This window comes from Quercus lobata, chromosome 7 (genome assembly GCF_001633185.2).
Source record: "Quercus lobata isolate SW786 chromosome 7, ValleyOak3.0 Primary Assembly, whole genome shotgun sequence".
Taxonomy (NCBI): domain Eukaryota; kingdom Viridiplantae; phylum Streptophyta; class Magnoliopsida; order Fagales; family Fagaceae; genus Quercus; species Quercus lobata.
In genome coordinates this window covers 30,711,672-30,739,235 of record NC_044910.1, presented here as the reverse complement: position 1 = coordinate 30,739,235, position 27,564 = coordinate 30,711,672, and the positions used below count along the sequence as shown (strand labels likewise).

The 27,564-nt window shown below is 34.6% G+C and overlaps 1 protein-coding gene across 1 annotated transcript; it reads right to left on the bottom strand.

Moving 5' to 3' along the window:
* Positions 1 to 1,143: 1,143 nt before the first annotated feature.
* LOC115951209 (T-complex protein 1 subunit theta-like) lies at positions 1,144 to 7,588 on the bottom strand. Its single transcript, XM_031068396.1, has 12 exons — positions 7,322 to 7,588; positions 6,437 to 6,846; positions 6,093 to 6,254; positions 5,650 to 5,727; positions 5,025 to 5,158; positions 4,736 to 4,821; positions 4,583 to 4,659; positions 4,346 to 4,468; positions 4,098 to 4,192; positions 3,411 to 3,620; positions 2,308 to 2,365; positions 1,144 to 1,556 (listed from the first exon to the last, which is right to left on the bottom strand). Exons 1-12 carry the CDS (start codon positions 7,467 to 7,469, stop codon positions 1,491 to 1,493), a joined length of 1,647 nt encoding a protein of 548 aa, XP_030924256.1. The 5' UTR covers positions 7,470 to 7,588; the 3' UTR covers positions 1,144 to 1,490.
* Positions 7,589 to 27,564: the final 19,976 nt, after the last annotated feature.

The window sequence follows — 27,564 nt, the reverse complement described above, 5'->3', positions numbered from 1 at the left end:
TCAAACCCAAACCTCCAACCCCTAAAAACCACCCCAACTCGATGGGTTGGGTTGGATTGGGTCGGTTTTAGTGGATCAATGAGTTGGCTACACACCTCCATTTGTATGCTTGGTTCAAGTTGAAGCCAAGTTTGAACCTCAATACTCAACAAGGCTTGGTTCATTTACATCCCTATTTATTACATCACATGTATTGTTTCCAAACTAGTGAGAGGTACAATTTCCTTTCTTCTTTTTTTTTTTTTTTGAAGATCCCATTGTTTCGGATGCTTGAAAAATTGGTTGTAACAAACCTTTCTTCAATTAGTGTAAATGTACCATGGCGAGTATATGAAAACAAAGAAATAAACAACCCTATTATCTTATACTTCATTCTATACTATCGTCCAATTATTTCGCAGAGACCAGCAAGAGACATAATGTAAGGATTGGATAAAATGAGAAACATGGATGTGATTAGATTATGTAAAATACATTATTTCCAATCCTAGCAAGAAAGGGAGGGAAACAAATGTGACATTGAGGTGCCAAACCTTCCTGTCGATGTGTGTTCTTTGGGAAGATCAATCTAACCCTAGACACTCCAAGATCCATTTTCAAATCAAACTTGGTCCATTTCGAGTCAAGAGATAGATAAACAAACACCTCCAGCTTTATGCTGGTTAAAATGCTCCAGTAAAGTTTTTTGGACTAGAATATAATGTTGGCATGTCATGACACCACCATAGATCACGATGAATGCTAACGTGTAGAAAAACCTAGGAGGACAATATTGGTTGCGAAAAGTATTACTTTTGACATGTATAAATGTATAATTATTGGAGTACTTCAAAGACACTGTCTGTGTATTTCAATCACAGAACAGAATGTAATAATTTGCATTGTTCACTCGACAAGCACTAAATCCACGGACATTATGGAGATTAAAAACCTTTAGCAAAATCTACTCAGTCGGATACTGCACAAAGAAAAATACATATGAGCCACATCAAGAGTTGACCCACTGTCTCTGTCCACAAGAGAAACCATGCTAACTTGAAGCTTGTCTCACAATCATGGGTGCCAATCTATTATAGAAGTCGGTCACTTATGCTCATTTACCCTGCTATAAATTACAATTCTTCATTTTTACATATTGATATCTTTCCTAATTTGACCTGCCAGTTCTCTGCCTGTGCCATTTATATTTCCTTTTGCCAGAACATCAAGTTCAAACCATGTCATGGAATGTTTATTCTTTTACAACCTTTAAAATTAACATGATTCAGGTTCTCAACAAAATGATTTGGACTTTCTATGTAAAACCGCCATCACTCCCAACCATAGCAAAATATACAAAGCAAAAAATAGGACACTTTTCCTACCCTAAACAAAATTTTCTTACAAACGAAGTTTTTGGCATCTGAAAGAAAACAACAGATGCCTAACGAAGTCCAAGAACCTGCTTATGAGAACTAAAAGCATGACCAAAATATCAATTGCCATTTCAACTAGTCCTCATCCATCCCTGCAGGCTGATCTCTCTTTGGACCACCTGCTGGTTTTGCCATTATAATCTGTGACATAAAAAGGGATGGTATAATTAATAAAACTCATTTGAAAAGAAAAATTACCAAAGTAACTGAGATTCAGTTCCATATGTGTTATAATTAATCAGGTGATCTAAAACCTATTGTAATTAACAACATAAGCCGGCAAAAAGTGCACTCTCCAAATTAGAAGTTTCTTATATGTGCACTCTTCTAGTTGGCCCAGTTATTTTATGCCAAATTCCATGCATGCTAATAAGTTCTAGAGGTTACATAGGTATTTTTCTGTGGGGTGGTGTACGGGACAACGTGAAATACCACTTGGTGGTTTGTTCCCAAATTCAATATTGAGGTTTTGGTATTAGGAAGCTTGGTACTTTAAACCCAGCTTTCTTGGGAAAATGGGTTTTGCATTATGCTATATATAGGGATCTTTTGAAGAGGATTGCAGGAGCAAAATATTGAGAGATGGGGCCACTGGTGTTATGTTGAGGTTAGGGGTGCTCATGGAGTGAGTCTAGAAGCACATTAAGAGTGGTTGGAGATCTCTTCAAGCATATGAAATTTTCTATTCCAGATTTCTATTTTGTGTTGGCATAAAATTATGAAAAAGGCATTTAAGCTATATGAGAAAATAAAAAAGGCATTATGGTTTATAAACTTTGGAGAGTTTTTACAGTTACAGAAATCCAAACCAAGTGATATTTGACAGTTCGAGCAAAAAACTTATTTCCTTGATAAATAGAAAAAAGATTTCCATAATATGCTAGTTAATTACCTGGTCCACCCGCAGTACAGTGCAAGCAGCATCTGCAGCATATTTGAGAGCAAAGAACCTGTATAAAAGCCAAAAAAATTAAAAAAAGAAGCAATTGTGCTTGTAAATACAAACAATGAATGCCTTTAAAAAAAAGAAACACAATGATTCCAACTTTAAATCATCGCAAAACAATGCTACACCAATTTCTTAAGGTTCCATATTTTGGAGGGGAAATTTTATAAGACAACTTGGTTATCTTAGAAAATTAAAGTCTTTACTAGTTGCTGTAATATGACAGCAACCATGCCTAAGTCCATTCTCCACTTATAAGTTCAATTTCCATATCTTCTTATATTTTTGATTATGTAGAAGTACTCAGCCTCAAGAATCTGAAGTTCCAAAACTCTTTACTAAAAAATTTTTTATAAAAAGAGTAGGATTTTAATAAAAAGAAACTACTGAAATGCACCCACAGAAGCTTTTCTTGCGTGAGGATGACAATATGACATGTAACACCAAGTTGAGAAGAATCTTACAAATTTTTTTTTTTTTGGATAGAAAAAATAATTTTATTAGTAAGAGACTACTTCGTGAGCAAAGGACATGAAGGAGCCAAAAGAATCTTATATGCTTCCGAAGGTCAAGTGCTTAGGAGTCTACAATAGAAAAGTTTTCAATTTGGCCTTCCTTAGGAGCCTGCAGTAAAACAGCTTTAAATTTGGTCATTTACATCACACGTAGAGGTTAGTTTTAAATTAGAACATATGTGATTTTTTGTAACTCCAACAAACTAAGGGTATTTTGATGATTGAACCAAGCCTACAACTTTCTATGAGTATCTTAAGTGTCTTGGAAAAAATTTATATGTCCAAGTTAGTTTTTTATTGTGCTTTTATCAGCTGTTTAGTTTACAAGTCAATTCAAGAGTTATACTGCTAACACTCATTTAAAAAAAAATTGAAAGAGAAAGTTATAATGCTGGTAGGACAAGGAAAACTCTCCTCTCTTTCTCTCTCTCACACACAAGCACACCATCAGGCATCAGAAGTCAGAACTACAATAACCAACACAAGTTTTTGACAAAAGCATGATTGATGACAAGACAATGAGAACCAGCTTACTTAGTGATGTAAAGGTCCCAGACACACAAGGTTGAGACATCCTTGCAAACACCTTCCTTCAAGTCAATACCCACTTTGCTATTACCAGATGCATGTTCAGCATATAGAGAAGATATGATCTCCATTGCATTAAGCCCAGCATTCTCAGCCAGCGTTTTAGGAACCATCTCAAAACTTTCAGCAAATTTTGCTACTGCATACTGATCCAATCTGCAGATTCTATACAAGGTCTAATCTTTAGTAGTTTTTCCAGTCATGCCTCACTGACTGAATCAGTGAAAAAACAAATACAAAAACAAAATGTCAATTGCTTCTAGTTAGAATAAGCTTCAATTGTAAATTTTGTTTGGGGAATGACACTAGAGCACGCATAAAAGCCAGTTGTTCCATCTCAATGTAGAAAAATTTGTAAGGCCATGAGGGAGAATTCAGAGCATTACACTACCTTATTTCAACCAACTCTTTATCCAATTCTAGTAAATGATAGAAGAAAGAAATTTGATAAAAGAATAGTCACACTGACATCACAATACATGGTACTCATATAAGACACAAATGACATGGGCATTTGTATGGTACATAATTTCATTTTCACTAGTTCTTTTTTCCTCATTTTTCCCAAGATTGTTCATGTCAGTGCAGTTAAATATTTTGAAACTAATGAGTAAAGAGACATTTGTAAATTACCCTGTTTCTTTGTATGAGAATTCCTTCACTCTTTTAGCTAACTCAATCTCAGTAGCCGCAGCTCCAGGTACGACACGGCTGTCCCGGCACATAGCCTAACAAAAAAGAATTAAGAAAGCACCAATATGAAAAATGACGCAAACACCTAACACTCAAGTTTCAGAAGAACTACAATAACCATAATCATAGAGGCAAATCATTACCAGCCCATTAGAAAGTACAGATTTTGAGTATTCTATATAAATTACCTTGTAGGTGTTGACTCCATCATCAACTGCTCTTTCAAGGTCATCTAGTATACTATCAGTACTTCCTCGTAAAACCACAGTGGAAACAGAGTTCCCACCTTCTTCATTCTTGACAATAATGACCTAAATATATTTATTTGGAAAGGATGAAAAAATCATGCAAACAGCAGAGGCAAGAAAACAAGAGAAAAAAAACCCTGAAACTAACACTAAACTGAAGCAACATCTTAAACATACCCTAACACCACCAATTTCCTCAACTGAAATAGAATCAACATATCCCAAATCATCTGGGTTAGGCTGGGTTAGGCTGGCTAAGCTTCAGCTGATGCAAGAACACAGAAAACATTAGAGGCCAATTTGAAAAAGTGCCAATAAATTATCAAGTACTAGGCACAGCTACCATTGCAACAGCACCAGTTGTTCGGCAAAATCGACGCAACTCAAATTTTGAAGAGATCTTCAGAACCATGAGCCTGCATGCAAGAACTATTAAATTAGAAACACTATAACTCTTAAGAAATCTGTAGAATAAAATATTAAAACTTAACATAAATGGGCAGACTATCAATATTCATCAGGTCTGAAAATTGGACAATATTAACGTACATGCATACTTGCTTTACAACAACAGAGAAAAAATAACTGAAAATTAGGAGAAAATAAAGACTTGACATACTTATAACGCTCACAGAAGTGTAATGCCATCTCTCCTACCGCTGCTCCACTGACAATTACTTTGGCACCTGAATCTGCAACTGATCTGATAAGCTCCTCAATCTTTGCTTCTTCAGTTTTTGAGTAGTTTTCTAGCTACAAGATGCAAAGACACAAAGAAAAAGGTTGCCAGTCAAGTTATGTAACAACTGATTAAAGAAAGGAAGATAATTGTGAACAAATTTCAGTGTGCTAGATGTATGGCAACCAACATTAGATTCAATGCTTGATAAGACAAAAAAGATAAACGAAAACAATTACAAAAATGTGAACCAAAAGAAAATTATTGAAATTAGATAGAAAAGCATACCAATCAATTACTACTAATTATGATTAAACCCTAGTGGTAAATGCTTGGTATCATTTTCTACCAATCATTTACCACAAGGGTGATTATTGAAACGAAATCTTTATTGGGAAAAAGTGAGCTAATATTTTAAAGGTTTTATATACTCACCTGCTTCATGAGTTTATAAATGGGTGCCAAAGAATGGCCACTCAAAAAATTTTAAACAATAGCATCGTGTATTATAGAAAGATGACAGATAGAACAGCAACTAAAAGAGGTGTTCCTTGTCAAGATGTACCTGCTCAGCAGAATGAATTAAGACAGTTCCTTTCGTTTCAGTTGCAGAAGAATCAACACCACCAACAAACACAGCAACCTAAAGGAAAATCATTCAATATGAGCTACAATTTCAACACCATTAATCAAAGGACTTCCCAAATTTAATGAATGCCAGTGAAAATCGTCAATACTTGCAAAAGAAAGAACAATACTATAGACTCAGCAAAGGTAGCACCTCTCTTTTTTGATACTGTCAGAAGAAAATGAGCTAGAACTCAATCTTAAAAATAAACATTTGTAAAGAACTGAAAAATGGTACTGCCAACTTACTGGAATAGTTCGCTAATTTGCTTTAGCCTATACAAATAACAAAACCATATATATACACACACCAAGACATTCAATAGCCATTCCTGATAAGAGTTATACTTTTAACATGTGTGAGAGCATATCAGTATTAACCTTTGCCCTCTCGATTTGCTTTAAACTCCCCACAGCATCACTTTTCAAAACCATGCCCCGAACTACTGTAGAATTATGCAGACCTCCTCCCAAGAGCTTAGCAACACGGACGTTATCAACATTAAAGTTTGCTGGGTTCTTCGGGCACACTTGGATGCATGCCTATTAAATGAAAAAGACACAATCAGAACTTTATTCTAATAGGAGTTGGGCCAAAATACTATGTTGGTCCCAAAATTTTAGGTTATTTTAGTTTAAAGTATTTTTAAACTTTAGGGACCAACGGTGTATTTTAAAGCCTAGGAATTATCAATTACAAACAATAGTGGGCAAGATATAATTACATCAGCAACAAGGGAGCACAAGATATCTTCTTGACCAAACTGCTTGCTAGCAACAGCGGCTCTGATGCGAGAAAGTACTTGATCCTTATTACGCACATCCATAGTCTCAGAACCGTTCTCAACCAGCTCTTCCAAGATTTCAACTGTCTTATTGATGGCTTTAGTGTACCCACTGATGATCTCACTTGGGTGCAGGCCCATCCTTATAAGTTCCTCAGCATTTTGAAGGAGCTCCCCAGCAAAAGAAATTGTCAAATTAGCACCGTCCCCAATTTCCTCTTGTTGGGCCTTGCTGGCCAAAACAAGAATCTTAGCAGCAGGATGCTGAACCTCAAGTTCATTCACAATAGTGGCGGCATCGTTGGTCACAAACAGCTTGTCTAAATGATTGATAACCATCTTGTTCATACCTAAACACAAGATAAATTAAGAACAAACTACTTAGAAATGCTCTATATACAGTAACAAACAAAAACAGACAGCACTTAAATGCTAGGTTTTGCACTAACATTTCCATTCCCAAAAAAAAAAAAATCAAATAAATAATAAATTTGAGTTATTCAAATCACTTTATTGTAAAGAGACAATTACAATAATTAAGTGGCAGCATCATTGGTCACCAACAGGTTGCCTAAATGATTGATAACATTTGTGTCCATACCTAAACACAAGATAAACTAATCTAGAACTACTTAGAAATGTTCTATAATTAGCAAGAAAAAAATTCACTAACAGATCAAAGATAGCGCCTAAATGCTAGGTTGCACTAACAATTCCATTCAAAAAAAAAATCCGAAAAATCAAAATAAATAAAAATTTTAATTTACTAGGTTGTCTAAATGAGTTGATAAGATTTGGAGAATGTAGAGAGAAAGAGAGAGATACCATTGGGACCAAGAGAGGTCCCAGTGATAATGGACAGTGCCTTGCAGGCACCGATGTTCTTGAGAACGGCTTCGTCGAGACCAGAGAGGTGTTTATGGCCTTCTTTCAGCATTGATTGTATTCCATGTGACTGCATTTGTAATCCCATTCTCACTTCTCAGATCGATCGCCTCCTTCTTTATCTTCTTCCTTAAACCCTAACCCTGCTATGGAGACTACTCTCAGAAACAAAAACACAAAAGAAAATGCCTAGCTTTCCCTCTCTTTCTCTCTTTAAAAAAACCATATATATATATATATATATATATTTATATATATGCGCTTTTTCAATGCCCTAGAAGGCCTAGAATCCGAATCCGGATCAAGTTAAGGTCCAAGATTCATTTGAAGAAAAATCCAAAGCCCATAATGTTTTTTTTTTTTTTGAGAATACTAAATATTTTTAACATATACAAAAAAAAAAAAATGAGAAGGTTTGAAAGAATAATGTGGTTTTTTTTTTCTTTTTTTTCATAAAAAAAAATGTCTCTCAAGTTTCTATACTAAGTGCGTGTTGCTGTGATTCTCCATTAAAAAAAAAAAAAAAAAAAAAGTGCGTCTTGCTGGTCCCTCCATCACTAAAGTTTCAAAAAATGAATATTATTGATGTCTTCATTAACTTGCATTAGGTTTTTTTTTTTTTTTTTTTTTTTGCCTATGTGTTTAATGAAATAATAACATTATATTTTTTAAATGACGTGACAATTTTTTGTTATTAAAAAATTACCCATCTCCATAAAAAGAAATCATTTTTATTCATTTGGGTTAGAATCCTACTAGGAAGTCCACTAGAGATCAACAAATAGAACAGATACAAATGAAAAGGAATTGATAAATTACACTTGACTTTATTTTATGGAGGTGTTTATTTATCTATCTCTTGACTCAAAATGGACGAAGTTTGATTTGAAAATGGATCTTAGAGTGTCTAGGGTTAGATTGATCTTCCCAAAGAACACATATCGACAGGAAGGTTTGGCACCTCAATGGCACCTTTGTTTCCCTCCCTTTCTTGCTAGGATTGGAAATCATGTATTTTACATAATCTAATCACATCCATGTTTCTCATTTTATCCAATCCTTACATTATGTCTCTTGCTTGTCTCTGCGAAATAATTGGACGATAGTATAGAATGAAGTGTAAGATAATAGGGTTGTTTATTTCTTTGTCTTCATATACTCGCCATGGTACATTTACACTAACATCTAATTGAAGAAAGGTTTGTCACGACCAATTTTTCAAGCATCCGAAATACAATGGGATCTTCATAAAAATATAAAAGAAAAGAAGAAAGGAAATTGTACCTTTCGCTAGTTTGGAAACAATACATGTAATGTAATAAATAGGGATGTAAATGAACCAAACCTTGTTGAGTATTGATGTTCAAACTTGGCTTCAACTTGAACCAAGCATACAAATGGAGGTGTGTAGCGAACTCATTGATCCACTAAACCCGACCCAATCCAACCCAACCCACTTATAGGGGTTGGCGGTTTGGGTTTGATTGCCAACAAAATTTGTACAATGGGTCAGGCTAGGTGCAGGTTGTAGATTCACAAATCCGCCTAACTCGACCTAACCCACATATATTTATATTATTTAAAAAATATATTATATAATTTTATTATTTACTCTTTTGTTTATGAATTAAGTTAGGATTGAACTATGTAATATCCTACTAACTATAAAATAATAAAACCAATTTATGTTGATTTTGTTTCCCAACTAAGTTTAGATAGAATTGTTTGATATCTTACTAACTAAATGTAATGTTATTTGGTTTGATAATTTATGTATGGTAGTGCTATTACTTAGAATTTTCATATGGCAGGGAGAGTATATAAAATTATTTGGTTTGATTATTTGTGTTGGTTTAAACTTTAAGGTGGCATTTAGTACAAGGAAATCCACATTATTCTTGACATTCAGATTACTGGGAATGTGAAGCCTTGCAATCTGGATGCCTAGGAATGTAACTATTCATATGTTTGGTTTAATTGAGAATCTAATAAGATTCCTAGAAATGTAAGATTATGATGTTTGGTTTATTCCTAGGAATTTTAACTGAATTATTTATTTTTCTCATTCTATCCTTAGATTTGTAAATCCAATATAAGTTTTTTTTTTTTTTTTTTAATCTTCCTCTAAATAAATAATGAAAAACAAAATATAAACTATAAATTATGACAAATCCAAAAATGTGTATACAAATATGATGGGTTGTTAAAAATTAAAAATCTACGGATTCAGTAGATAAAACCCAAAGTCTAAGAATCATGATTATTAAATAAATAATATGTTTAGCATAATAGCTTTGATTAAGTCATTAGGTAAAGATCTTAATGAAGTATATTAACTAATGTCCAATGTTAGGGAATGATTACTTAAATGTCATGTTTAACATAATAAGGTATGTCCAACAATGGTCTATGTCCAAATAATGTATGTCTAGCGGTGGTTTATGTTTAAATAATATATGTCCAGTAGTGAGATGGATTCAATTATCATTATATATGTTCATTAATGAAGCATTAGTGAATCCATGTTTATTAAATAGTGAGACAATATTAAAGTAGTTTGCATCCATCGGTACAGTAATAATGAGTTAACATATATTTAATAGTGTGATTTCAAAGAGAGAAATGTTGACTTATCTTAGCATGGTTTGTGGTTCTAACTATAACATCACTTTATATGGTTTGTGGCTCCCAGCCATATGGCATCAGTGAACTTATAACATTCCGGCGGTATAATAACATAAGTCCAGTGGTACAATGATAATGAATTAAAATATACTCAATAGTATAATTTTGGAAATGAAAATATAATGACTTATCTTCATAAGTTGTGGCTCCAACTGTATAGCATCAATGGACTAATAACATTCCAGCGGCATGGTAATGTGAGTTCAGCGTTATTGTATGATATTATAAGTTCTTTCATGGTGACTTCATAGTTAAAGGGGAAAAATGGGTGCAACTGTAGGAAGAGAAAACATGTCTAGCCGTGTGCATAGGTTGGTTAAATTTATCTTCTTTATCATGCACTTAAATGATTTTCCCGATGTAATGCTCTTTTAGTTTTTAGTCAAATATGAGTGATATTGCCTTCCATGAGAAGGGCTTTTAATAAAATGTTTTTGGAAGAGTGTTTGATATGTTTTAAGATGCATAGGGATGGTAAAAAATATATATGTTTTGTGAGATATGGTGTTTGTAAGATATATTAGAAATATATGTAGGAAATATATGGATAGTTTGTGAGGAATGTGTTTGTAAGATATATGGAAGTATGAGAGATTTGAAGGTTAAATATAGTAAATATATGAGCTTTTAGTTGCTGCTGGAGTGGTTTTTTGTGTTATGTCATGGGTTATGTTGCTTTCTAAGAAGAGAGATTTTATAAGAGAAATGGTGAAAGATATGGAGATGTGTTTATGAGTAGCAAAATGATGAAATTTCAGAATGAGAGAGTGAGAGGGGATGAATAGTGGTGTGTTGTAATGGTGTTATTGAAGAAGAGAGATTTTGTAAAAGATATGGAGAAGTGTGAAAATGTGTATATGACAACAAAATGAATGAAGTTTCAGAATAATAGAGTGTGGGAGAGATGGGTAGTAGTAGTGTGTAATAGGTGTGTTGTGTTGTGTGGATTTGTCCTTTTTATATAGTGCCAAGTATGTAACTAAGTTTGAATTAGTTGAAGGGAAAATAATCAAATAAGGAAAACCTTTAGCAAAATGAGTGATTTCCTTAGTTGGTTTTTGGTTTTTAGCTAAAAGAGGAAATCTGAAACTCTAGGGCTATTGCTGCAGTTGACAGGAGTATAGCAATAGCTGCTGCAGCTGACAGCTGCACAATAGTAGCTATCTTGACATTACTGGATAATGTCAGCTATATGATGTCATTTGTTGGAGGAAATATTTAGCATTAAATTCATAAATTTGGTTGAAAATGGTAAGATAACTTTTATAGGATTCTCCTATTTTTGGTATTGTAGCTGAAGGCTAAAGATTTGGCTTAAAATGGTGAGATTTCTTTTATGGGATCTTTACTTCTTTTGGTATAGCAGTAGTTGTTGGGATTGACCATTAATGGGTTAGTGATGTCATTTTGGACGTGTCATTTGCTGGAGCTTCTGTTGGAGCTGCTGCTAGTACTGTTGGACAAATTTCCTTTCTTGGAAATCTATAATTAGTCCATGGTTTTATTACAATTCATTTTTAGTATGTAATAAATTAGTTGGTTGATATTTGATAAAGTTTTAGAGATATAATTATGGTCTCTTTGTGTCTTGACCAAACTTGGAGAGCAAGGAGAGCATTTAATGTTGGATGAGATCATGAGATATTATATAGAGATAGCCAATAAGATTTAGGCACGTGTTAGGTATTGATTTAAATAAATATAATTTTATGAGATAATATAATTAAATTATATGATGAACATTAAGTTTTAGGTAAAGAGCAATGGGGGAGTTTTATCATTTTAAGTGTCATGTAATATGAGAGGCTTACCAGATGTTACCCATTGCACATTGACCTGTCAAAGTTCAGGGAATTGGGGAAGACATGCCAAGCAACATATTTCCTTTTATCAACTTTGAATCACTGGAGATTTATTGAACATACTTCTTGGTCCTCCAAACCACGATCTCCAAAATTTCCCCAATGAGACTCATGAGCTTGAATCATGAATTAAAAATGAGATGATATGCCATGAGCTTGAACCATGGGCTTTTGATGTGATAATATTGCCATGAGTTCTAGACCATGGGCTTTGACGTTGTTTTGTATAAATATAGGCGCTTTTGGGCTTTGACGTCATTATTGTTCTTACTGTATGTACATGTCTAATTTCAAATTTTGAGATGTTTTTCCTTTTCTATGAGATAAACTTTCAGTCATTCTAATAAAAAATAATGTAGTATGATGTAATTTGTTTAAAATGTAAATATTGTTGTTTGCTCTTACCTTTTTTATTTGAGGGAGGAAACATTTATTCAATTTATTTGAAATAACTTCATTTAGTCAATTGATTTTGTTAACTCGCTCAACATATTAATTCAAAACTATTAAGATTTTCAATTGAACGCCAGATTTGGAGATTGGTGGGTCGAAAATGGATTGGGAATTTTCCCAATCATCCTTTGGCATTAGGTGGTTAGTTAAAAATATTGGTCTTCACCTACCTAAGCTGACCTATGCACACCCCTACTACAAACTATATTTTGGCTTGAGCCTGTCAGATAGTCCAAAACCTTGAACTCGGCTTGGCTTGACTTGATTCATTAGTCAACTCGAGCTCAATGTTTTGTTTGTTTTGGCGATAATATTTTCTAGAAAATAAGTCATTTTTCCAAAAGTATTTTCTATAAAACTATCTCATTTTCCTATGTTTTGTAGCAACTTTAAATGAATTGAAAAACAATCTCCTAACTTCCCATATTTAGCTTGCTATGAGATAGAGTTTGACGAGTAGTGTAAAATGGTCGTCTATAAAGTGACCATCATTACTAAGGATGACCGTTATCACTAAAGATGATCGTCATTACTAAGGACGACCGTCATTACTAAAGACAATCGTAAGCACATATTAATACTTAGATATAAATTCCTCACTTAAATGGCACAAGTGTAATGGACGTACAGCCTTTCCAGCCACTAGCTCACAGCTGTTACAACTACCTCAAGCTGACAATTACACAGCTTTTACAGGACATTGAATGGGGAAGTTAAATGGCTATTAAATGAGCCATTTAACCCTCCAACTCAACCATAATTGATGGATAGCGATAACATACTCGTCCATACTTACAAACCATCCATGTTAATGATGAGTAAAAGTGTGGATGAGCGTAAGCGCATTAGTTCTAGACAGCATTTAATGTCCAAATGGTAAATGAACATGGAGCCGTTACTGTTGTCCAATTATGCGCATTTAATGGCCGTTATAGACATTAAAGGGCTGAGGATAAATGGTTACTATTAGGCCATAAATCCTCTAGCTGTGGTACAACATTAGAAAGGCCAGTAGATTGAGGATTTACTCACACAAAGGCTATAAAAAGCTAGGAGAGACAAGTAAATGCGAGAGGTTGAACACACCCACATTACTCTACCGATTACAGATTTCTAAAGAGTTTAAACTAATTTAAGTATCAGAGGGTCCTTAGCAGGCCCCAAACCGATGTCATTATCTGCTTAGTGCTTTCTTTGGTACAGGATCTCCAGGTTGTCCATAGAATTGACGAGATACATACTGACGAGCTCCAGGTCATCCATCATACTGACAAGGAACATACTGACGAGGTGAAATTCTGCTTCATCAATTTGGTGCCGTCTGTGGGAATGACAGGCTATCAATCAATAAGCCGTTGAATTCTCTACTGACTAATGGACTCAACCACAACTGCGTCGTTGGACCCAGTGGTGATGGCTTAACAAATCCAAGCACTAATAGCCAATGTGCAAGAATTGAAGAAACAAAATGAAGACTTAAAGTGGTGAGTGCATCCAGGGGGCACAAATACGTCACAGTCACGGCGTAATTGCAATGACAATGACAACGAAGCCTACAGTCTTGGAAATAGCAGAAGAGAAACTTCTAAGCACACTACACAGTAAACTCATGGCAACAATCAGATGATGAAAAACATGAGGAAGGAGTTAGACGAAATCAAGAATGCCATGAAGGGAAAGACAACGATAAATCTTGATAGCATGATCAAGAGGACAGACTCACTCTTCACTGCCAACGTTTTAGAGTGCCCCTTGTCTCCTAAATTTTGTCTCCCACAGCTGGAGGTTTACGATGGCACTAATGATCCCCTAGATCACATAGGGGCATTCAAGACAATATTAAACATCCAGCAGACCCCAGATGAGATAATTTGTAGATCATTCCCAACAACCCTCAGAGGAACAGCAAGGGTGTGGTTTAGCAAGCTGTCTGTGGCATCTATCGCGAACTTTGAGCAGCTACGCGACTCTTTTTCGCCATTTCATTGGGGGGCAACACCATGAGAGGCCCACCTCATACTTGCTAACTGTGAAGCAACAGGAAGGGGAAACCTTGAGAGAGTATGTAAAACGCTTCAACAAAGCAGTGTTAGAAATTGACGAGGCAGACGATCAGGTGATAATGACGACCTTCCAAGCAAGGTTGAACAATCTTGACCTCATCTTCTCTCTAGGGAAGACTCTGCCAACTACAATGATAGACCTTCTATTCAAAGCCCAGAAGTACATGAACGGAAAGGATGCATTAACGGCAAATGGAATAGATGACAAGTGAAAGATGGAAGAAATCGACGAGCTCCAACACAGAAAGAAGGAGAAGAAGGATCATTCTCGCAATCGAAAGAATGACAATGAAAATACGCCAGCTCATACAAGATCGTCAAATATTCCAGAAGAGAGACTCGTTACCTCGAATCACTCAACGGCAAATAGTTACCTCGTCCATGGAATGTAGAGCACTTCAAGAGGTATTATCGCTAGTTAGATGACGTTTTCATTTTTCTTTCATCAAACTGTTTTCTAAGCAGGAATGAATAAGGGGACATTTTTCCCCACATGAATAAATGTCGTTCTCTTCAAAGATTTGAAAGTATTATTTACCATAAAAAAGATGAACATAAAAAAAAAATAAAAAAAAAATTTTTTTTAAAAAAGCCCATCATTGAAAGTCCAACGAGTAAAACAAAGTAGACGATAAAAACCTTGATAAGAGTAAAATTGTCACATAAGGTTCAATTTGGACGGTACAATCATAATGATGATCAAATTTTCAAAGCGAGAGTAAGTCATATAATTAAATTCTCATGGTTAAAAACTGACAAGCATGATCATAATGACAATCAAATTCTCAAAGCAAGAGTAAGTCATACGATTAAATTTGCATGATTAAAGACTGACGAACACAATCATAATGACGATTAAATTCTCAAAGCGAGAGTAGGTCATATGATTAAATTCGCATGGTTAAGGACTAACGAACACAATCTTAATGATGATCAAATTCTTAAAGCGAGAGACGAACGAACACAATCATAATGATGATCAAATTCTCAAAGCGAGAGTAAGTCATATGATTAAATTCACATGGTTAAAGACTGACGAACACAATCATAATGACAATCAAATTCTCAAAACTAAAGTAGGTCATATGACTAAATTTGCATGGTTAAAAACCGACGAGCACAATCATAATGACGATCAAATTCTCAAAGGGAGAGTAAGTCATATGATTAAATTCGCATGGTTAAAAACCAACGAGCAATTTTTATAAAAAGGAAAACAAAAATCAATGCATGTGGGAACCTTAAGAAAACTTCGCATGCACAACCAATGAAGAGAAGGCACGTGTCAATCACCTGACAAGAAAGTTGTCTCGTATTAAATGTGATGGGACAAGAATCTCGGGACACAAAGGGGAGATTGAACTGCCAAAAACCTTTCATATTCCTATGCTCCTCTAAACAAATGACGACAAAGGAATAAAGGGGGCAACTAAAAAGTAGTGTAAAATGGTCATCCATAAAGTGACTGTCATTACTAAGGATGATCGTCATCACTAAAGACGATCGTCATCACTAAAGACGATCGTCATTACTAAGGACGACCGTCATTACTAAAGACAATCGTAAGCACATATTAATGTTTAGATATAAATTCCTCACTAAAATGGCACAAGTATAACGAACGTACAACCTTTCTAACCACTAACTCACAATTGTTACAACTACCTCAAGCTGACCATTACACAACTGTTACAAGACATTGAATGGGGAAGTTAAATGGCTATTAAATGAGCCATTTAATCCTCCAGCTCAACCATAACTGATGGATAGCGATAACATGCTTGTCCATACTTACAAACCGTCCATGTTAATGACGAGTAAAAGTATGGACAAGCGTAAGCACATTAGTTCCAGACAGCATTTAATGTTTAAATGGTAAATGAGCACAAAGCCATTACAGCCGTCCAATTATGTGCATTTAATGGCCATTATAGATGTTAAAGGGCTAAGGATAAATGGTCATTATTAGGCCATAAATCCTCTAACTGTGGTACAATATTAGAAAGGCCAGTAGATTGAGGATTTACTCACACAAAGAGTATAAAAAGCCAAGAGAGACAAGTAAATGCAAGAGGTTGAACACACACACATTGCTCTACAAATTACAAATTTTTAAGGAGTTTAAACTAATTTAAGCATCAGAGGGTCCTTGGCAGGCCCTAAACCAATGTCATTATCTGCTTAGTGCTTTCTTTGGTACAGGATCTCCAGGTCGTCCATAGTATTAACGAGGTACATACTGACGAGTTTTGGGTCATCTGTCGTACTGACGAGGTGAAATTCTACTTCATCAAAGTTGTTTTCCAAAAAAAATTAGTGGAAAACAATCTCTAAAATAAGCCATACTTTTTTAGTTGATCAAATATAATTTTCATTTGACTCATTTTTTCTAATGTTACCAAACAGTGAAAAATATTGAAAAATTATCTTTACACAATGTATTTCATTGAAACAAATGGAGTGCAAGCTCAAACTTAAGTTTAATATTTAACTTTTGAGCTTAAGATACAATACAAGTACATTATCAAACTCATATTAAACATATTATCAAAATCATTTGATTTAGAAATGTGGTCCCAACTCTCAGTTAATTAATAGCTTAATAAGATATTAATTTATTTTTCAAGCCCACAAACCAGCGTAAACTCAGCTTGTTTTTTATTGAGCCCTATAATTCACGATCCTATTTGCGAACCTTTTTTTTTTTTTTTTTTTTGCTTAGGCTTTGCTTGTTTATTGAACAAGTTTAAAATTAAGGTTCATTTCTGGCTCGTTTATAAACAAACACACATGGACAAACTTTTTATCAAGCCAAGTATGAGCTATTTATAAACAATATGGTTCATTTACAATCCTAGAACTAGTTGGGGGTTTTGATGACTTTTTGACCTAACTTGATCAAAATAATAAACGGTTTGAGGAAATTTGTTTTTTTTTAGTTGGCCATGGGAATGTTTCAGTTTTTACATCAACTCAAACTCAATTAAATTATTAAAATATTTCTACCTTTTAATTTTTGTTGCACAAAAAGGTAAAGTGTCTATTAACAATGTAGTATGCCTCTTCTTTTTTTTCTCTCTTCAAACGTTATTTAATTTTGTATTATTAATAATGCATAAAATTAATTAAATAGTATTTTAGATGTTCAATTTTTGGTTAAGTTGAACTTTTTTTTTTTTTTTTTTTTTTTTTTAACTTTGAGAAAATGGTAAGTGTGATTAAGTCGACTTGATTTGATCCATTTGTTTAAACTCATGATAAGAAAATTTGGTTTTTTAAATATAAATGGGATGTGTTTTTAAAAAATTACTAAAACTTGATAAGGTTATAGTTAGAGGATTTTTTTTTTTTTTTTTGAGAATTAATGGGCTTGGTTAAAAAAAAAAAAAAAAAAAATTCATTCTAAACATGATCCGTTTTCACTATGAAAAAAAATAAAAAAAATTCTTGTATATTTACAATGGGGCCAAACACAATTTTCATTGTAGGCTTAGATTACAACTATTTTTGAAGTTAAACTTTATTTTTAAATAAAAATTCCTTACTATATATAGTAAATTATGGCTCCCCCTGTTACATAATATTATCAAAATTGACCCAAAAATCAAATTTATCCTAAGAGAAAAAAGAAACCATAAATTAATTATACAATTGGGTGAAAAATTTTATTTCAAAAGAAATGTACAAATAGATCAGAAACTCAACTAAACAGGACAACAACAACACCACAACAATTTTCAAATCACCCATACAATCATGCTATTATCCTCCAATTTAAAGAGGAAAAGTGTCTCTCTCACTTTCTTTTAAGTTGATATTTTGTTCCGATCAGGGGCAGAGCCAGAAATTTTGGTTTGGGGGGCCAAGTTGCGATGCTAATATATTAGTTAAGACAAACCTCTACACACACGCATATAAAAATTAATTTATTAAGAGAATTTATCATCTTCTAAATTTTAATGATCATACAAAAGTCATGTATTTCCTCTATTAGACATGTACAAAAATTTATCATTTTTTACATAGTTTAATTTGTTAAACCTCTTAAATTATATGATTTTAATATAATTTCTCTTTCTTTTAAGAGCACCATTGAAATGACTCAAAATTTGGGGGGGGCAACTTCAATTTTTACATGCTACATTTTTTAAAATGTAAATAATATAAATACTTTAAAAAGGGGGGGGGGGGGGGGGGGGGAGGGGGGCCTTGGCCCCCCCACCCTTGTGTGTAGATCCACCACTGGTTCCGATTCATCACTTCAAACCCAATTAAAAAGAAACACATTCTACTACCAATAGATTATTTATGAAAGCTCATTCTCAAGCAACATGTTCAAAAGTATTCCATATGCACTCCTATCGCATCTAAATAGAAACCAACAACCTTTCCTACAGCAACACTTGATGTGAAACATGACCAATCTCATCACCATAAGGCCCATATCTGCCATTGTTTGTGTAGAATGTAATGGACCGCAAGGCTTCGAAGTTATTAGTCTCTTTTATAGGTCCAAAAAATCCCACAATGCCAACCAAGAATTCCGTTAATATATAAAACTTTATCTGCCAAACCAAAATACAGATTTTGCGTAAAATAAACTTTTGGTTCCTACTATGTACTAAAGTAGTATATGTTTAATTTTGGTCCATCAATTTTTTTAAGAGTTTGGATTTGGTTTTTGAAATTTTAAAGAAGGTAATAATTAATTTGATCTCTCCATCTAAGCTAACCATATACTAATTATTAAGGGACCGCTCAAACCCATCTCATATTTTTAAGAAATAAAAAAGAACCAACTCATGCATAGAACTTTGGAAGGCCAAGATTATTCCAATTATAAAATTGGAAAAGGCCAAAATTCAAACTTTTTTAAATTTATAGACCAAAACCGAACTTAAGACCAAACTTTTAGGGACAAAACATATAATTTAGCTTTACTTTATTTTTAGGGATAATTACACTTTCCCCACCTGTGGTTTGCCTCTAATTCTATGTGCTTACCTGTGGTTTCAATTTTGACACTTTACCCACCTGTGATTTCCTCCGTTAGTAATCCGTAACTCACCTCTGTTAAAAAAGAGGGGTAAACAAGTCTTTTTACACCCATTTTATGTCTCTCTCCTCCCAAAACAAGAAAAAAAAAAAAAAAAAAAAAAAAAAAAAAAAAAAAAAAAAAAAGAGAAAAACAAGATTAAAATATGGTATTGGTTTCTCATCATTCACAAACATGAAGAACATACACAAACATGAAGAACATAAACCCAAAAAACTAATACAAATCAAATGAAGCAAAACCATGAGAGAAGAACAAACTAATACAAATCAAATGAAGCAAAACCATGAGAGAAAGAAAGTTCTTCGTCTTCTTCCTCATACTTATTTTTTGTGCCTGTACTAAGAAATTTATTAAAATCAAAGCATAACACAATTTACAACATGAAGAACATAGACCCAGAAAAATCAAACTCAAATCAACCTCCACAAATATATATTTGCCTTGTTGTCTCTCTTTCACCACAATGGTTACTAATTTGTTCAAAGAAAAAAAAAATCAAATGGCCGACCACTCACACTTGTTCTTCTTCAACAATCTCTCTCCAAACCCCAAACCCAGCCATGGCCGACCACTCCAAACCCCAAACCCAGCCATGGCCCACCACTGTTCTTCTTCAACAATCTCTCTCCAAACCCCAAACCCAGCCATGGCCGACCCCGCTCCAACACCACCTTAGATGGTGGTTCTCAAGCTTGAACCTCCCTCTCACCGGAATCTCTATCTTAACCCGATCTCAGCCTAAACACCTCCCTCTCTCTTCGATCTTTTGGAATCTAAAAGAATTGAAGCTTCCAAGCTCCTTCACGACAAACCCCAGCCACCACCATCTCTCCACTTCTCTACCCGATCTTTCCGAACCTAACTCTCAAACTCACTCTTCGATCTACCACAGTGGTGTGGAGGCCTTGCACAATCAGACCCAGGCTCGATGTAGGAAATCGTTGACCGATCTGGTGGCAGATCTGGTGATTCCGTGGGTTCTGGGTTGTTGTTTGGCTTTGAAATTTTCACTTTACTTCTATTATACCCAGCAAATCAAGTAATTTTTATTTTACTGTTCACGATGTTGTGATTTTTTCTGGTGGGTTTGTTGTTTGGCTTTGAAACCTTCCTCTCTCATATCTCTATTCCCTTGGTCAAGCTTTGCCGATCCTCCCCTTGGGTGCTGCTAATGTATATACAGTGGTTTTGTGTGAGTGAGATCTTGAATGTTGAAAATCAAAACTTTAGAAATTAAGTGCTGGAAATTGTTGATCCTATTTCTCTTGTGTTTTTAGTTGTATTTTGATAGATCTGTGTTTGTACTTGATGGTATTGCTTGATTTAATTTGTATTAGTTTTCTAGGTGTATGTTCTTTATGTTAGTGAGTGAGTTTTGGGAATGAGAGTGTTTTGATCCGTTTGGGGTTTTGTTTTTTACATATTTTGTGTTAGAGTAACGGCTGAGGGAGAGGTGGGTTACGGATTACTAATGGAGGAAATCACAGGTGGGTAAAGTGTCAAAATTGAAACCACGGGTAGGCACATAGAATTAGAGGCAAACCACAGGTAGGTAAAGTGTAATTATCCCTTATTTTTATCAAGAAAGAATAAAACACTTTTTGGATAAATAAAAATAAAAATTATGTAAGCTTGTAAAGTTTATTGTATGTTCTGCACCTTAACTACAAATCAAAGTAACATGGTATTTAACATCTTTGTATAATGTTTTAGAATTATTGTTAGGAAATTTAGACCCCGGTTGATAGAATTAACAAGTTTTAAACCCAAGTTGTTAATTAAATTTATTATGAATAATCCTTGTTAAATCAAACAAACATCAATGTCATGTCAATATCATGCGCAGTGGAAAAGTAAATAAGACAAGATATGATGACTCAGGAAAACTGATGAAACAAACTAGTTTCACAGTGAAAAACCTGGTGGGAAATCTTCCCAAAAAGCAATCCACTATAGTAAAGAGAAGTTTCAGATTTAGTACAAAACATTTGTCCCTAGACTTTACAATCCCCATAGATGAACTTACAACAGAAACTTTCTACCGCTTCAGAACCTCTGAACCCTTCAATATATGAATGCCACCATTTTGCACGAATCCCAGTACGTGACTAACCAATGATGAACGGATCCCAGTACATGACTAACTCCACCAACTTGAAGAAGATGTTGGCTGCAAAATTCTTCACTTCATCAACAATGAAGATCAAGAAGTATTTTGTTACAAAACCCTAAGACGCAAAAGACGCAGTAACTTCTTACAGAGAGAATAAGGCACTCGGTCACTTTTTCATATGTTCTCTATGTGCATACACACTATGATGGCCTCTAAAATAAGTCTTATATATGTCTAGGGTTGTGAGAAAATAAACATACACAAATATTTCAGCATGGGCCGAAAATCAGATCTAGAAATTCTGATTTCATAGATCTCAATAGATAGGCTTCTGTCGAGTTTCAACATTTATTCTTGATAGATAGGATTTGTCGAGCTTTAATGAACAACACTTCTTCACTTTTTTCTTGGCCCAATCTTCATGGCTTTAATACTTGACTTGAATAACATGTTTCTTGAAATCTTAAACCCATCATAGATTTACCCAATTACAAGTAAAGTACATTTTGTCAAAGGATTAGCCCATTACATAAAATATGTCCTTAACAATTATAACTGTAACGCAATATAAGATATCCCAAACGCAACCTTAATGAAATTTTTTTAATGGAATTGGACCAAATGCATGAATTAAATAAATTTAAATTTTTTTTTTAGAGGAATAAGTTTGAAAATTAAATGATTCAAATGAACAAAAGTAAAGTTAAAATGCTGAAATAAATTTTAAACTTAAATTACTCAATTGAACAAAAGTAAAGTTAAAAGCCTGAAATAAATTTTAGTAAAACTTAAAAAGTTGAAAATTGCATATTATCCTAATAATAATAATAATAATAAATTACCATATTAATGTTATCACTGCCAGCTCAACCATGCTTTTGTGACCAAACAAGCTTCCCATCTCTACTTTCATACAACATATGTATGGCATGAATCACTAAATCCCCAACATGCAAGTGCAATTCCCGGATTCCAGAAAAAAACTCCATCATCCCATTCCTTCCCACCATGCCCACTTCACGGATTCAGATCCTTTGGATTTCCTAGGGCACTCTACCAATAAATTTTTTTAAATCCTAACAACTCTTTAATGATTTAATAGTCTAGATTCTGCCATGTCAGCATTTTACTAACAATAATCTTAATTGTTTTGTTTGCAACATTATTTTATTATTTTAAGAATATTGTTAGTGGAATGTTGACATGGCATAATCTAGACCATTAAATCATTAAAGAATGGTTAAGATTAAATAAAATCTATTTGGTAGAGTGCCCTAGGAAATCTAGAGGATCTCAATCCACACTCCACGGCCCAAGTCCTGGAGGTACAATCGCTTTCATCTTATTCTCCAACTATATATTACATAAATTAAACAATTTGGTCATCATCAATATATAACATCGTTTAGTCCTTCCTAGCTTCAATAAAAAAACAACTTTGGGAAACCCAAACCTCTTGCTGCATTGTTTTTACGTAGACACCAATGGCATTAACATATTGACCAGCACGACCATGGAATCCAACAATTACGCCATCCTCCATAGGTAAGGAGAATGGTGTACCTTTCTCAAATCCATAGGGTCCATACTCGGTCTTATTTGTATAAAAACGTAGGGAATGGATTACAGTATAGTTCGAGTAAACCGCAACTAGGGTCCGTTTGGATTGAACTTATTGCTGCTGAAATTGAAAACTGAAAACTAAAAACATTGTAGCAAAATAATTTTTAAATGTGTGAATAGTGTCGTGGGACCCATGAACAGTACATAAACAGTGCGTAAACAGTGTTTTTTGTCTCCTGCACAGTGATTTTACTGTTCACGTGCAGGGAAAAAAAAAAAAAGCATGAAAATGCAGCCTGGTTTCAGGAACTTTCAGCCCAAAACAAACGCTCACTATACCACTAATGGATGTCAAGCACTCTTTAGGCCAGTCGAGCAATATCTACACATAATAGTATGCAGATAAAGAAAAAATCAGCTTCAAAAAAATGCATGATTGTAACTGAGTTAATTTTATGAGGGCAGTAGCAATATGTACCTTGTCATTTCTATGGCCGCCATTACCACCAATCTTATTAGAATTGTGGAGTAAACCATCTTGATCACCACATTTCAATGAAATTGAATCGATGGCACCTCCATGAAAAAGTACTATCTCAGTGATCCCACCCTTATTGGCCTTGAAGCTCCATTGGTTTCAACCTTTACCTCCCCATGGTCCAACCTTCAAGCATTCCTGCATGTTGCAACCTGCAAAAGCTGCAACACATATACATGTATGTATATAACAAAGGTTAGAGATATATTAGCCCATTAGCTAGGCCCAAGCCTAATTCTACTTTGTGTGGAAGCCAAGTCTCTTACTTATACTAGAAGTCTATTAATCTAGAGTTTAGTCTACTATATATACATATGTTATGGTTTATTGTAACACATGATTTGTACTACACTTTAATGTATTATTGATGTAGCCCTTTAGGGTTTCCTCCGTGGATTTAGGCTGTTATGTTGAATCACGTAACCTTCGTGTGCTATTGTGTTGTATACTTTATACTTTCGTTTTCGCATCCATACTAGCATATTCAACATGGTGTATCAATGCTAACACTTATCATGATATCAGAGCCACCTTTTTGTAGCCATGGTTTTCTGTCCTTACAGTGTTTTTAAGAGCAATTTTTGTCTTCCTCGGTGTTTCTTCGCTGCATTCATCTTATTTGGTTTCCTACTACTGCTATCAAAACTCTCCGGTATGGTCATGTCAACACTACAAGACCATTGTTTTCCTTAAACCACTGTCACAGAGCCAAACTTCATTCAAGAGATATTCTCAAGCTTTTATCAAGCTTACATTTTGAGTTTGAGAGGGGGTGTTAGAGATATATTAGCCCATTAGCATAGGCCCAAATCTAATTTTACTTTGTGTGCAAGCCAAGTCTCCTACTTGTACTAGAAGTCTATTAGTCTAGGATTTAGTCTACTATATATACACATGTTATGGTTTATTGTAATATAAAATTTGTATTACACTCTAATATATTATTGATGTTGTCCTTTAGGGTTTCCTCCGTGGATGTAAGCCGTTAGGCTGAACCACGTAACTCTCGTGTGTTATTGTGTTGTATACTTTATGCTTTCAATTTCGCATCCATACTAGCATATTCAACATGGTGTATTAATGCTAAGATTTAACAACAACAATTAATGACAATTGTTTTGATTTTTTTTTTATTAAAATAAAGAGATGAACACAAAGAGAGTACTGAAGCGACAACTTGTATTCTTTTTCGTTGCGTTTATACAAAGAATGACATCTCTTTTGGCTTTTATAAAAGAAAAGAGATGCAACAAGATTTCTGTTGGATCATAACACCAATGAGTATAAGGACCTTTAATTGCTTCTCGCATTGTCAGAGCGATTCTGGGATACCACTTGCACTTTTCATTTTCCGGGTATTGGTGAAGTGATGCTAACACCTTATGACTTCTCAACCATTATTGGCTTAAAATTGGGTGGTGAGAGAATTGAAGTTAATGATTCCATCTCATCAATGGAAATTAGAGGTCTTCTAGGTATGATGCCTCCAAAAGTCAAGAGTAAGAATATACCCTTAATGTGACTATACTGGAATATTGATAAATGCAAGACTATAGCAACTGGCACCCGTATGTTCATGCTTCTCTTCATTAGATCTCTCTTATGTCCGAACTTGGGGAGCACCGTGAGTTTACGTTATTTGTGGAGTTTGAGAGGTATTAATCAGATCTGATAGGCCAAGAATGTATTGACCCCTTGTGATGAATTAACCAATTAATTAGCCAAGTTAATTAATTAATTCAATTTGCATGCAATACGCGTGATAGCACAAACAAATCATCAACTAAGTTGATATGCAGTGGAAAATAAAGTTGACAAGGTGATTTGTTTACAAATGGGGAAAACCTCCAAGGCAAAAACTCCACCGGGTGATTTTAAGGTCACCACTCCCGAGAATCCACTATTATCACAACAAACGGTTACAAGTAAAGGAATCCCAGTACCTTATACCAACTTACAGTTGAACCCTTACCTCAATACCCAATTGGACGTGTTCTATAGTGAAAATCTCTTCTTTTAATGCACGACTCTCAGTACGTTACTAACCACCAACTTGAGAAGGATGTTGGCTGCAAAGTTCTTCAGTTCATCAACACGATAAAGATCACGAAGCTCCTTGTTTACAAAACCCTACGGCGTACACACGCAATAGCTTCTTGAAGAAAGATGAACTAGGGCAAATTGTCTCCGGTCATAATATGCTTGTGAAAAACCTTTGCATTAAGTTGCACTTACTTGCATCAGCTGTGACGGCTCTTAAAATAATCCTTATATATGTTTAGGGTTGTGAGAAAAGAAAGCCTAAACATATATACACGGATTGGAGTGAAATCAGATCTGAAAAACTATTTTCTTAAATCTCGATAGATAGGGTATCTATCGAGCAACTGTCGAGCATCAGGCAAAAGCTGCCTTTTAAACCTCAATAAATACTATTCGTCGAGCTAGCTATCGAACTTTAAAATCCAGCACTTCTTCACTTGATTCTTGGATAGATTTGTATGGCTTCAACACTTGGACTTGAAATCTTGTTCCTTGAAGTATTAAACACATCTTAGATTTACCCAATTACAAGTAAAGTGCATTTTGTCAAAGGATTAGCCAATTCTACATTGACATATGTTCCTAACATGATTCACTTATGTCCTAACAAGATCAAAAATTATGATTGGGGTGGCATGGCTTATGCGACCCTCTTGCACTTCATGACTCAGCTTTCTCAGCGCAGTCTTTCAAGCCTAGGAGGTGCACTATTTGTTTGGCAAGTGAGGTTTAAATTCTTGGTCAAATGTATTTTGTAGGGCTATTTGTATTGTTGTGCTGTTATTGATGTGTTTTAATTTTTTTTTTCAAGTCTGGATGTATGAATATTTTGGGGTTGGTCCGCAACTTTTAAAAGATGTTGATGATATGTTTCCATGGTTTCTTCATTAGCTGCCTAAGTATCATCTATTAGCGCCTCCCAAGCATTCTTTGCGGGCTTGGTGTATAGTGATCAATAGCTTAGCTGCCAATGATGTGAGTTTTTTTTGTTGTTGTTTGTTTTTGTGGTTTTGTGTTTTTGTGTTGTGTTGTTTGGCTTCTTTTCATTCTGGGTTATTTGTGGTTTTCAAATGTCTTTAAATCCTTGGCTTGGATGTGAGGAGCATGTAGAGTGTGCATGGGCTCAAGAGTTGAATGGTCATCAACTATTGTTTAAGAGTGGCCATGGGAGATATTGGTATCTTGGTGACTGGGTACTGGCTCAGGTTCAACATGTGTACCCTCTTGAGATGATTCCTACCCCTCCTTGTCCTTCCATTCGATTGGCAGACCTTTTAGCTAATGAAGAAGTTGCTTGTGCTCGGGTCAGCCACATTGTTCCGGGGACACCAGGAGACTATCTTGAATTTATCCAGGCTCAATTGCAAGGTTGCTTAGCTGATATCTTTGGAACATCAGTAGCTTTTTTTTTTTTTTTTTTCCAAATCTACTTGCATCTTGGCTCACATCATCATCTTTTATTTTCTTTGTTTTGCCTTATGTGAAAATATTTGTATGTTGCATTTTTGGGCTTGATCCTCTAAAAAGGAGAGTCCTCCTCCTAGCAATGTCGGTGATTTTTTTAGCTTTGGTGAGGTAATGAACCCTAATGGATCTTTTAGCTCTATGAATCTAGACTGACCAGAGTATGCTCCAAATGTCCCTTGGAATGACCCTGTATATTCCTAAATCCTTTAGTCCTCTATCCTTATTTTTTGTTCATTGAGTTATTTCTGAAACCTGCAAATTTGTGCTTCAAGTTGGTGTTGATCTTGTGGAAGGGAGCATGTGAATGATTGGAGGTTTGCAGCTGGTGGCACGCACT

Bases quoted from the DNA above. Each gene is read 5' to 3' on its own strand.
- LOC115951209 (XM_031068396.1), bottom strand. From the start codon at position 7,469: ATGGGATTACAAATGCAGTCACATGGAATACAATCAATGCTGAAAGAA. The intron at 5,728-6,092 runs GTTAATACTGAT...ATTTTCCTTTAG, and splicing joins AGCAAATCGAGAGGGCAAAG to GTTGCTGTGTTTGTTGGTGG. The intron at 3,621-4,097 runs GTAATTTACAAA...TAGAATCTGCAG, and splicing joins TTCTCATACAAAGAAACAGG to ATTGGATCAGTATGCAGTAG.